The sequence below is a fragment of the Notamacropus eugenii genome, chromosome 3 (assembly GCF_028372415.1).
Source record: "Notamacropus eugenii isolate mMacEug1 chromosome 3, mMacEug1.pri_v2, whole genome shotgun sequence".
In the NCBI taxonomy this organism is placed as follows: domain Eukaryota; kingdom Metazoa; phylum Chordata; class Mammalia; order Diprotodontia; family Macropodidae; genus Notamacropus; species Notamacropus eugenii.
The window spans coordinates 402,213,513-402,227,365 of record NC_092874.1 but is presented as its reverse complement, the minus strand read 5'-3'; the positions used below and the strand labels follow the sequence as shown (position 1 = coordinate 402,227,365).

Here is a 13,853-nt window from a genome sequence, read left to right as displayed (position 1 = left end):
TCTGTGGCTTCTGCTGCTCTAGAATTTGTTGAGTCATTCTTTATTTTATGGACTGTGGGGGAAGAATTAAAGTATGTGTGTCTTTCTACTCTGCCATCTTGGCTCTGCCCCTCTGAATGTCCCTCTGAAGTATTATGTCTCCCCCCTCAAGTATTATATTCAGTTTTTCGGGGTAGGTAATTCTTGATTTTAATCCTAGCTCCTCTGACCTCCAGAATATGATATTCCAAGCCTTTTGATCCCTTAACATATAAGCTGCTAGATCTTGTATTATCCCAATTGTATTTCTACAATACTCAAATTATTTCTTTCTGGCTACTTGCAAGACTTTTCTCCTTGACCTGGGAACTCTGAAATTTTGCTAGAATATTCCTAGGAGTTTTCTTTTTGGGATATCTTTTAAGAGGTGAACAGTGGATTCTTTCAATTTCTATTCTATCCTCTGGTTCTAGAATAGCAGGGCTGTTTTCTTTGATAATTTCTTGAAAGATAATGTCTAGGCTCTTTTTTTGATCATGGCTTTCAGGTAATCCAGTAATTTTTAAATGATCTCTCCTGGATCTAATTTCCATTGGTTTTTCCAATGAAATATTTCACATTATCTTCCATTTTTTCATTCTGTTTTATAATTTCTTGATTATTCATGAAGTCATTAACTTCCATTTGCTTCATTCTAATTTTGAAGGAATTATTTTCTTCAGTGACGTTTTGGACCTCTTTTTACATTTGACCAATTCTGCTTTTTAAGGCATTCTTCTCCTCATTGGCTTTTTGGACTTCTTTTGCCATTTGGGTTAGTCTATTTTTAAGGTGTTACTTTCTTCAGTTTTTTGGGGGGGTCTCCTTTAGCAGGCTGTTGATTCTTTTTTCATGATTTTCTTACATCACTCTTATTTTTCTCCCCAATTTTTCTTCTACTTCCATTAATTGATTCTCAAAATCCTTTTTGAGTTCTTCCATGGCCTGAGACCCATTCATATTTTTCTTGAAGGCTTCTGATGTAGGAACTTTGAGTTTTTTCTCTACTTCTGGTTAAATGTTTTGATCTTCTTTGTCACCAAAATAAGATTCAATAGTCTGAGTTTTTTATGCTGTTACTCATCTTCCCAGCCAAATACTTGATTTTCTAACTCTTTGTCAAGGTAGGACTCTGATTCCAGTGGGGTTGGGGTGGGGGTGGATGTACTGTCCCAGGTTTCAGGAGTTTGTATCAGCTTTTTGTTGGCCCAGAGCTCCAGAAGCACCTGCTGCTGCTGTTGCTACTGCCACCACTGCTGCTGCCACCACCTGCACCAGCTCACGACTGGGGCCAAACTCTGGCTATACCACAAGCTCCTTTTTCACCCAAGTCTCACAGAGTTTTCCCACTGACCTTTTATGCTGTTTGACATTTGTGGGTTGAGAAGTCTGGAAACTGCCTCAGCCACCAGTGATTCAGTCCCCTGATACCTGCTCCAGCCCTGTCTGGACTATGCTCCACTCCGTATCTGCTGTGATAGATGTTTCCTGTTGACTTTGCAAGCTGTCTTGGGCTGAAAGTTTGTTTCACTTTGGTTTTTTGTGGGTTCTATAGCTCTACAATTTGTTTAGAGTCATTTTTTACAGGTATTTGAAGAGCTTTGGGGTAGAGCTCAAGCAAGTCCCTCCTTTTACTCTCATTTCTGGAGTTCTTAAATATTTCATTGACTCTTTTTTTAACATCTCTGTCTCTTTCCTACACTCTTTTCCCTGCAACTATACTTCCACAAAATGAAAGCTTTCTCTTGTAATAAATAAGTATGGGCAAGTGAAACAAATTCCAAGACTTTTTTTTAACAGAGAAATACATAATAGCCTTCAATCCTATTTTACTTATTGTTTTAAAATTTATTTTAAGGAAATTTGGCTTCTAAAGAGGGGAGGAAATCAGCATTTCCATTGTTTAATGGCCAGAGATAAGTACTATAAGAAAACTTGTTAAGCAGAGAAGTTATATGATGAGATATTATTCTCATTGCATCAACTCAACTCCATGCCTGTTATCCCAAGATTATTTATTTATTGTTCTATTCATTGGGGGCCTTTATGCTTTTTCTTTGTGCAAAAGGGGGTGGTAAAAGCTTAAAATAATAGAATGACTTTTAAATTATTTTCTAGTTTTCTAGGAATCTCCGCTAAAAGGAAAAGGTTCCAGATGGTTTTCAGCACATATTCATATGGCTGTCTTGTATGCTATTATCCTAATTTTGTAGATGAGGAAATGGAGGCAAACAGAGGTTAAGTGACTTGTCCAGGATTGCAAAGTAAATGAGATTTGAATTCAAGTATTCTTGACTCCAGCCCCAGGACTCTGTCCCCTGCACCACCTAGAAGTTTAAAAAAAAAAAAAAAGACATAAACAGTGAAGCAAGGCTGCTGCTGAAGAGGTTGAGGCTGGTGGATCTCTTGAACTCTCAAGTTCTGAGTTACAGCAGACCCATAGTCCACCAAGTGTCCACATTAACTCCAGCATCAATATGGTGAGCCCTGGGGGTCATCAGTTTGTTTAAGGAGGAGCTAGGTCAGAAGTAGTACATTTTAAAACTGATTAACAATAATGGCCTCCACACTTCCACTCCACACTTGGCGAAATGTAAGACTCAGTTCTCCCTCCCCACTTCATTTCCAAAACACCAACCACAACAGCCACAAAAACTGGGATTGCTTCATGAATAATTAACACATAGAAAGAAACTTAGAGATCGTGTAATTTAAACCTTTCATTTGAGAAGAAAATTGAACACTGTAGAATTGAAATAATGTTTAGGGTCACACAGGATTGCCTTGATCACTCATCAGAAAATCTTTATTAGAAGAACTAGCACTGGAACCCAGGACTCCAGCCTCTCAGTACAAGGCTTTTTACTGTTATATACTCCTTCTGTCTCCAAACCTACATTACGCTTGGACCGTTCTGACACATTTTGGGGGCTAGTCAATTACCACAATTAATTAGCAGTAAAGCCTTAACTAGAACCTAGATTTCCGGTTTCCTAGTTCATTGTTTTTTTTCTAGTCTATCAGAGAGCCTCCTATTTGTCCTAGGCAAATTGTCAAAAGAAACCGATGATGCTTCGGACACTTCCAAGAGAAATGGACTATAGCATCCGATCTTAGCCTACCCCAATTTCAGCCAGGGATAAATCCTTGTTTTTTAAATTTCTTGATGACCATTTCCTTGGTAGCCAAAATAGGTGTGTAAATCAGTTTTTAGTCATGTGAGTACTTCAAATTTCTTCTTATTTTCCATGGTACCTTTTTATTTTTTGATTCCTAGATTTGGGAATTGTGATCATTAAAGGCAGTACTGTCTTTTTTTTTTCTCATTTTATGTTTAGCCTCTCTCCTTAATGTTGGTATTTTATGGTAAATGGAATACTCTGATTTATTTTCTGAAATAAATGTATTTTTAAATTATACCCCAATGAATAAATCCCTTTGGAATTAAGTTCTTTTATAACAAAGCTGACCATATTTGAAAAAACAAAAAGTTGTTCAACTTTACAAAACACTGTTGGTTTGTGTTATAAATATTGTGCAAGCCAAAGGTGCCTCTGAGCACAGCTTCAGTCTGTTGTCATCACCCTTAATGACAAACAGGGCCCAGCATTAGACCAAGTTGTATGAAGTTCGCTGGCTTGCTTTTCTGTGACTTATCCCCTTTTTCAGTTGTCCTGAGGCTTCTTGGTCCATTTGCCGCATTTCTTCTACCTCGCCTTTACTCTCCCCCTCTAGACAACCAGAGCACCCAGGAAAGGACTTGCTATTAAGACATTTATACTAATTTATCAAATTGATCAAAATTATGATATCAGATGAATTTTAATTTTTAAGTGGTTTGGGACAAACATTTGTCCCACTGTTTTTTGTGTTTTATGTTTTATGTCCAACTGTGGAACAAAATGCCCTCATAAAGGAATTTCAGGTAGTATTGGCAAATAGTGGGAGAAAACGAAAGGGGTGAGTCTTCCTTAAATCATACTACCCAACATACTGGTTGACATTGAAGGCAAATCTAATTTAACCTTTTTAGGCTTCTTAAAGTGGAGTCCATGAACTTGTATGGTTTTTTTAAATTGATAAATGCTAGACATGATATGGAAAAAGAGGTACACTAATGCACTATTGGTGGAGTTGTGAATTGGTTCAATTCTGGAGAACAATTTGGAACTATGCTCAAAGGGCTATAAAATTTGACCCAGCAATATTCCTACTATATCTGTATCCCAAAGAGATCAAAGAAAAAGAGAAAGGATCTGTATGTACAAAAATATTTATAGCAGCTCTTTTTTGTGGTGGCAAAGAATCAGACAATTGAGGCAATGCTTATTAATTGGTGAATGGTCAAACAAGTTGTGCTAAATGATTGTAATGGAAGACTATTGTGTTATAAGAAATGATGGGGGGGGGGTAAATTCAGAAAAACCTCGGAAGATTTATATGAACTGATGCAAAGTGAAATGAGCAGAATCAGAACAATGTATACAGTAACAGCAATATTGTAATAGTGATCAACCATGAAAGAGTACTCTGATCAATACAAAAATCCAAGATAATTCTGAAGGACTCATGATGAAAAATGCTATCCACCTCCAGAGACAACTGATGAATTCTTAACTACAGACTGAAGCTTTTTTCACTTCATTTTTCTTGCTTTTTTTTTTTTTTTTGGTAATGTGGCTGATATGTTTTGCATGACTTCTCATGTATAATAGGTATTACGGCCTGGCTTCTCAATGGGTGGCGGATGAATGATAGGAAGGGAGGAAATTTAGAATGAAATTATTTTTAAATGAGTGTTTAAAAAATTTGATTAAAAAAGTATTTTCAGAACTGACTGGGCAGGGGTCACCGAGGCTGGTGAATCACTTGAGCATGATGGGGACTTAGCTATTATAGAAAATTGATCAGGTGTCCACACAAAGCCCAGGATTGATATGGTGAGTGCTGGAATACAGAGGACCACAAAGTTGCTTAAGGTGGAATGAACTAGCCCAGATTAGAAACCAGGCAAGTCTAAGCTTCTGAGCCAACCAGCAGTGGAATTGGACCCATTAGTGGCTACTGAATTTACAGCTTGGACAGGATAAGAAAAACCAGTCTCAAAAAAATCCAAACGCCATCTTTTTAATTCTACGTATCTTATTAGTTTGTACATTTAAAAACATTGTGAGAAAGGATCCCTGGGTTCCACTAGACATGGACCAGAGAGGTCCATGACACACAATGTAGGTTATGAACAGAAGGATATCCTTTCCCCTGTCATATTGCCCTCCGCAACTTTCTGCTTTCCTAGTGAGGACTGATGAGGTTTGTTTTCAGCAGATCTATCAACCTGAAAGGTGTGGGTGGCAGAGCAGCTGCTTCCAGGTCTCAAAGCTTGTAACATTCTAGGGAAAGCATCCTCCCCATCCTAGTTTGCTTTCCATCTTTTTCTGACAATGTCTTTGGCTTCTCCCCAACCCCTTCCCCCCAAACTCATACAATTGCTCTTGGTTATTGTCAAGACCATCAGCTTAATATTTTAAAATTTTCACCATTTCTCTTAATATTTAGTGATACCTTTGCACCATCACCCTCCCACACACTTTTCTGATCTAGAATGCTTTCTATCTCTCTTCTATTTTATCACCTCAAGCATGACATTTTTAACAAGCCCATGCTTATCTTTGGAACACACCCTCTTTGATAACATATGGTTATATACACTTTTGAATTTTTTTAAGGTTGTCCCTCTTGTTGACTTTCTTCAGAATATTCCCCACACTTTTTTTGATAGTCTAATATGTGTTAGATGGTGCATTCCTTTTCTGATGGCAAAACTAATGCCAGGAGAAAGTATGGGCACTTTCAGGTAGTAACGGATTTTTATTTTGATTTTTCTCCCTCTAGGAGAGAAGCTACTGATCCTGTAACATGGAGGATTGCCTTCATACCTCATCAGAAAATCTTTCAAAACTGGTCAGCTGGGCCCATAGTCATGGGACCATTTGTAGCCTCATTCCAAATCTGAAACATTTGCTTTCTGAGGGTTCCCATGGCAACCTGACAGCAATGTGGGGCTGTAGTGCCGGCCATGCTTATCATTGGCCCCTGACCGCCACTTGTAGAGCTGGATCCCAGGAGAGGGTCTGTTTCCAGGACAACAGGAGTTTCAATTCTGATAGTCCCAGTATCATTGGTGTGCCCTCTGAGACACAGACCAGTCCTGTAGAAAGGTACCCTGGGAGGCCAGTGAAAACTAAGCTGGATTGTAACAGAACTAGAGACTCTTGTGATTTTTCTTACTGTAGTGAGCCTTCAGAATTGGACGAAGTTGTGGAAGAATATGAAGATGAAGCAACTCTTTTTGACATGGTTTGTGAGTCTTCTGTGACAGATGAGGACAGTGACTTTGAACACCAGACCCAAAGATCTCAGAACATTGCTCGGAAAAGACCCGGAATTTGTCCATCTTCAGTGGCTTCGAGCACCCAGACACAGGTCATCGATGAAAGCAGCAGCGATGTCATTGTCAAGAAAATCAAGCAAGAGATTCCTGAAGATTATTACATTGTGGCAAATGCCGAACTAACGGGAGGAGTAGATGGCCCCACACTCTCACTAACACAGATGGCAAAGCCTAAAACCCAGGCTCACGCGGGCCCTTCTTATGTTGGGCCAGCCAAACCAGCTCCCCATTTGGCCCCAACACTCAGCACTGAACTGGATTTACAAAACATCTCTGCCTCTCCACCCATTATTTCAAGACAGACAGCCCAGAAGCCCATCAAGGTATCCCTGGCTTCACCTAATCGAGGACTTTCTGGTACCCATGGGGCCAGTCAACAGGTGGCAATTCAGATGCCTGTAAGCACATCCAATACCAACAAACAGATTAGCATTCCTCTCTCCGCTCTGCAGATCCCAGGACAAGAGGAACAAGTGTCTTCTGAGGAGCTGCTACCACCTTTACCCAATCAGGTCCCATCCTGTGAGGTAGCTCTGTCACCCCCACTTAGCACAGAGCCAGAAGTGAGCTCTAGTCAGCAGCAGCCCATGGCCCTTCCCACCATCACAACTGAGGCCACAGCACTAACAGTACCAGGTATGAAATTCCAAATATCCCATGCGTACAGAACATTCTGTACAGTTTTCTGTTGGCATTTTACAGATAAGGCAGCGTAGGGTAGCGGAGAGAGCACTGAATTAAGAGAAAGAGCATCTTGACTCAAATTCTAACTCTGTGCCTAAATTACCTGTGTGAACTTGGGCGAATTAGTTCACTTGAGTCTCTTTGAATCTCAGTTTCCTCATTTTTAGGGTTAGGTTAAAGCAGGGGCTCTTAACTTTCTTAATGCTATGCTCCTGTTAGGTGATCTGGTGAAACCTACCAACCCATTCTCAAAATAATGTTGTGGTGTTGTTTTTTAGCTCATAATTGAAGGAAATGCTAAGTTTCAGTTCGAGTTTAGTTAAAGATACATATATGTACATACACACATATATGTATATGTGTGTATGTACACACACATATATATATGTCCATCCAAGTTCATGGATCTTCTGAAATCCGTTCATGAATCCCTTTGGTACCATGGATCCCAGGTTAAGGACCCTTGGACTAGAATATTTCTAAGGATCCTTGTAACTCTAAATCCCAGATATCCTGGCAGTCAGTACCTCTGAAATACTGTTATATGCTCAGAACTAGAATTCAGATCATAATTATTTTGAGATAGGTATTATAAATAAATACATGACAATTAGGTGTAAAGTATAAAGGATTCCAATGCAAATGTAGGACATAAAGCAGTCAACATACATTAGCACTTTGAGCAGTCGAATCCATCAACTTCCAAGAGGCCCTATAGAGGTATTTCCAGGGATCTGTAAACTTGGTTGGGGAAAAAAATTATATCTTTGTTTCAACATAATTGGTTTCCTTTCCAATCCTGTGCATTTTATTTTATGCATCAAAAACACTTATGCATTAAAATGAAATATTATTTTAGAACATCCTGATAAGGGGTCCTTAGCCTTCACACAACTGCCTAAGGGGGTCCATGTCAAAACAGGTTAAAAATTTCTAACTTAGAGGAATCGCTGAGATGTGCTACTTACTGTATGCATTGCTTACAAGGCTTATGCTGTAGAGCTAGCTACATGGGTGGATCTGACAAATTAGGTTTCATATAGAAAAGTTGGTTTATTAATATGTTTTAGTTTTAATGACAAAGTTCTTTAAGAAAGGGTTCTTAATTACTGTGTTTGAGAGCCAGGTGATGCTTGAATGTTCTGAGCATAGGCTTAAGAGATGTGTTCTTAGGTTATAATTTTTCCTTGTTCAAAGCAACTTATAATTTCCATGTTTTTATCAAAATGTATAATCCCTACCTGGAGTTTCAATCCAAAAAAAGTTCCCCATGGGGGTTACGAAATAATTTCTGGAGATTTTACAGATTAATTTCAATTTTTTTGTAGGCTGATTTTAGGGTGTCACTTCTTGAATGTGGCAATGGGACTTAATAACTTGGGATCCTTTTCAATATTTGATTTTAATGTTCCCTGTTTATTAGAGGCCAACTTTTTCTCTCATTTCACTCCTGCTTTTTTTAAACTCACTATCTAAATTCAGTATATATGCTAGAAACTCCAATATTATATGAAAGAAATAGACTAAAGCAGAAAAACAGCACCAGGGTGCCGAGGTCAGAAATGCATGACTTTTTCTTAAGTTTATTTTGGTCCCACTTACTGGCAATGAGTAAGATAGGCTTCCTGGAATAAATGAGTGAAACCAGGTGCCCTGAATTCAAAAGCCAGAGGTACCCCTGCCCTTCACTAGGGATGATTGGTTCATTACTGTGCACCTGCTGAGATGTTTTGCCTAGTTATAGACCAAACTGTGACCTCACTCCTCTAAGAAAACTTTCACCTGAGGATTTCTCTACCACAGTCATAATGTTCATGATGTATCCCTTTAAAAGTGAGGGAGCATGACTTTCTGGAGAGCAAGTCAGTCTTGGAGCCAGGGTTCCTGTCCTTGACACACATTGTCTGTGTGACCTCAGTAAGTCACTTAATCTCTCAGAGTTGAGGCAACTCTCCAGGACTAAGTTATTAACTTGTCTTAGAAAATGGAGTTTCTTCATCCAGGATTTCCCTTTACCAATGAAGACACAGATGCATCCCAACTTTTAAGATGTCCATATTTTAATTCAGTTATAGACTAATAGTAATTTGTCCTTGCCAGCTTTTTAAGGTGTAGCAAAAGACTTTACACTTAGGAAAGCCTGAGCATTTGGCACCTATGATTGGCTATTCGGAAAAATAACTGCTTTCCTTAAAATGGTTTTCTTCCTTTTTTTTCTTGAGGACTAAGGGAGGATGTGAAGGTTTGGAAAACAGTGTAATTTCAGAGATGTAAACTATATAAAATTCCCTGCACTCACACTTAATTGACATTTGCAAGTTGAATTAAGGAATTTGTTTTGTAAAATGGTTTGGTTTGCTCCCCAGATAGTTATTTAAGTGCTGGGCCACTAGACCTAATTTCCATGTAAGAGTTTACTATATATTGATACTCAATGCTGATAAATAAACAATGTAGAGTTTTACTCAGTACTAAATAACACCAATAGCATTTTAGCAAAGAACATAAGAACATACCCATGCTCCAAAATTATAAAAGAAAAACTTAAATATCTTGTCTTGGTGTAGACTACATTTTGATTTCCTGTGTTTTCTTCCACTTCTGTCCTATTCCCATAGCCTACCTCCACTGAATGGTCAATATTGTATAGAGAGGCAGTCTTAACTTAAGAAAAGTATCTGTGACACTGTCTTTGTGACCCCGAGACTAGTAACTGAACTTCTCAGTGTCCTAACTCAACACTCTGACTAGGTTGCAAGTCCGGTGCTGGTGGATTACATCACAAGTATGGAAACTCCCTCCTCCCCCATCACCACATCTGTGTGTGTGGTACCCTCCACCCCCAGTTTAGTTCTTCTTTGTAACAAAGAAATAAAGAGTAAGGACGTTGAAGTCTTCCTTCAGTGACTTTCATTTGAAAGATTTCAGCGGTTTGGGTGCAGTCTCATAAGCAGTGTAAATTAGCTTTAGATATGAAAAGGAAAAGGAAAAGGAGGAAGGTTTGGAGTAGGATTCTCTGTTGAGTTAAATTTGATTTTATGAACGATTATTTTTTTAAAGGGATACTAGACTGCTGAAATTTCATCTTTCTTTTAGAAGTGTTTCTGATTTCCTAAGTACCCTTAGGACATCCAATGCTCTCAGTGGCATTTGGGGGCAGAATTGCCAATTTCCAAATAAACTTTGAACTTTAGATGGTGAAACGGTTTCTGATATTTATAATATTTATAGTCTCTAATCTTTATTCTCAACATGAATCCAAAACATTTGAAATTAGAGTAGATCCAAATGCATCTGAAATCTGCCTATAGATTAACCTTAAGCAATTAACATAAGTAGATAACACTGCCTACCCCAAAAGCAAAAAGGAATTCAAGGATGCTCCAAAAGAACCAGCCAATCGCTACATTAGACATGCTTATCATGGGTTTCTGTAAAAGCTTGAACGTTTGCCAGATCATTGCAGAAATAGCTATATGTCATTATGGTAAGTGGTATCTGTGTATTTATAAAAATAAATGGTTAGGTTGAACCGGATGATGTTTTGCGAGGACCTTTCCAGCTCTGACATTCTATGAGTCTGTGGTGATGGAATTCATAAAGAAAGATAAATGACTAGTTTTTGTTATTTGTAAGACCATTTAAATTATGCATTCCAAGTAGACATCACCTTAATTTGCCTACAAAAATGTGCACACAAGGTTAAGAATTATCAGTCCCAGTACAGGGGAAATTAGGCTTTTTTTTCCCTCCAGGCAATCACCATCAGTCAAAACCTAAGCAAACAGCAACAAATGATGTTTATTGAGATAGTATGAAGGCTAAGATTCTACCAATTCTATCAAAGTTCTGCAAATATATCAGTTTTAATTTGAATTTGAATTCTAATTTTGTTTGTATTTTAATTTTAACATGTTTGATAATTTTGTCAGATTCTACAAATATATCAGAATTTGAATTTGAGGCATTTGTTGCATGGGATTTGAATAATCTACCCCAGGTTGGTTGTTAAAATTTTGTGTGTTGGGGGGAGGGTAATCTGTATGTAAGTATGCATGCCCCTTTAACACATTCATATACACAATCAGTTCCTTTCCCAAGAGTTACATATTGGCAAGCAGTCAATTTTTATAATTGCTTCTGATATTTGTAACGTATAAATTGCTTTTTCACGCATGCACCTGGAGACTGTAGCCATCAGCTACCCCCTTGCAGAAGAAAAGACATACTTTGGTTGAAGGATGACAAATACTTGCACAAAATGTTTCATTATTAGGACAGTGTTACAAAAATCAATCGTATGTCAACCCTGAGCTCAAGAAGATATTTTTCAAATAATTAGTAAGTTAATATTTGCTTGTCCCTCATGTGCCTTAAATATTTTCTGGGACTCTTTTTAATATTTAAATGGAATATTTATGGTTTGCTGCACGAACAGATAGAAGCAATTGTTTGTATCACTCAAAGAGTTCATATTGTGACAATATTTTCAGGTGATCCTAGTTGCTTGCTGACAAGATTATATTAATTTTTTTCTTTTCAAGGAAAGGCCTTTCCCCCACCATCTTCACCCAGTTTAAGAGAATATGAAATGGGTTAGAAATCAGATCCAGTTTAAGGTCTGAGATTCTGTGGTCAGTAACCTACTGTTGGGTCTCTCTGCCACAAGCCTCTCTATCCCTATGTCCTCCACTTGGTTGTCAAAGTGATCTGGCTAAAGCACGGGTCTGACCATGTCACTTCTCTGAGCCCAATAAACTCCTTATCACCTCCAGGATCAAAATTAAATCCTCCATTTGGCATTCTAAGCCCTACTGACTCCAAGAATTTTCCCTGATTATGTCCCATGCTTGGAATGCCCTCCCTCCTCACTTCTTAGAGCCCAGCTAAAATCTTACCTTGTACAGAAAGCCTTTCCTGATCCTTCTTAATTTTGGCATCTTTTCTCAGTTGAATATTTCACATTTATCCTCTGTATAGCTTGATCCACAGCTAGGAGGTGCAGTGCCTGGAGCACTGAGTTTGGAATCAGCAAGATTCAGCTTTCTGAGTTCAAATCCAGCCTCAGATACTTACCAACTGTATGACCCTGGGCAAGTCACTTATTCCTGTTTGCCTTAGTTCTTCGTCTGTAAAATGAGCTTGAGAAGGAAATGGCAAACCACGTTAGTATCTTTGCCAAGAAAACCCCAAATGGGATAGACAAAGAGTCAGACATAACTGAACAAATGACTACATAGGTGTTTGTGTATCATCTTCCTCATTAGACTGAGTCCCTTGGAAGCAGGAATTGTCTTTTTTCTTCTTTATGTTTCCATCATTTAGTACAGTGCTTGGCACATAGTAGGCATTTAATTACTGTTCGTTGATGGACTGACTAACATTTTTCATTCTACCCAAGAGTAAGAAAACCTAAAATCAGGATTTCTTTCTTTCTCTATAAGTAGCTATTACCTTCTATCTTTCTCCATTGAGGTCCAGTAAAGACCTATGTATATATCTCAAGAGAGGAAACAAAATAGAGAGGCTCCTTTTTCTCTCTATGGTGCTACAGTGGAGTGAGAGGCAGAGTGACATCATAGCCAGAAGGATAACAGTCAGGAAATCCTGGGTTCAAGTCTGATCTCTGAAACATACTGCCTGCAAACTTGAGCAAATTTCTATGGAAATTCTTATAAGTTTGAGGACTGGTGCTGATCTATATAAATAGAGTTCTTCATTAAAAATTCCTTGTATCAGTGAAATAACAAGTCTGATTAAAAATATAAAACAAAACAAAACAAAACAAAAATACCCATAATGGAAAGACTCTCATACAGGAATATATATATACATATATATATGTGTGTGTGTGTGTGTGTGTGTGTGTGTGTGTGTGTGTGTGTGTGTATTATACATATATACACACATATATATATCAAGTAAAATTTGAACTAAATTCAGTATATATCTTCTTTACCTGATCCCCCTTAACACTTTAAACAGGAAATGATAGGTCTCACTTCTATGGGGATAAAAAAATGATTTTGACACTACCCATTTATATTGAAGAAGAACATCAAGGAAAGCAAAGAATACTGATCTCGGAGTCAGAAGAGACCAGAGTTCAAATGTCACTTCTGACACTCAGTAGTTTTATGGCCACAGGCAGATCAACTGTTAAAATCCTTTTCTTCATCTGTAAAATGGAATAATAATAGTGCATATAATAGTTGACCTAATAGGATTGTTGAGAGAATCAGAAGCACTTTGTAAATCTTGATAAATTGCTAAATTTATAATAAATAAATTCTGGAAGCAAGTATCTCAGTTGTCTCCTTTTTTCACTACTGAATCATTTGGATATTTTTTCTGGACTTCTTTTTCATAGAAATTTCTTTTTATGACAGTTATCTTGTTAAGTTCTAATAAAGAGCCTGGGGTCAAGGACAGACTACATGCATCTGTCATTTAAGGACCAGCCTGACTGACTTTAAAAAGGTACAGAACCACATTAGCCACAAAGAGATTATTATATTATTATGATAATCCCTTTCTGAGTTCAGGAAAGAGCTTGCAATGCACCATTCTGAGAATTAAGTGGAATAGAACTTTCCCTTATCATGTTGGTTATTTCCTAATGCTCAGGGCACTTTTATAAGTATTAATAAATATTACTGTATATTACTATAGCTTGTCAACAGATGCCCCAGTGAGAGTA

General features: G+C 37.9%; 1 protein-coding gene across 4 annotated transcripts in view; it reads left to right on the top strand.

Moving 5' to 3' along the window:
- KIAA1958 (KIAA1958 ortholog) overlaps positions 1-13,853 on the top strand; it is a 257,702-nt gene that overhangs the window by 154,067 nt on the left and 89,782 nt on the right. For all 4 annotated transcript variants that reach the window (XM_072598052.1, XM_072598053.1, XM_072598051.1 and 1 more), the window contains one exon: positions 5,911-7,105. In XM_072598052.1, the coding sequence (XP_072454153.1) occupies positions 5,935-7,105 (1,171 nt within the window). In that variant the 5' untranslated portion in view covers positions 5,911-5,934. The remainder of the gene's footprint in view (positions 1-5,910; positions 7,106-13,853) is intronic.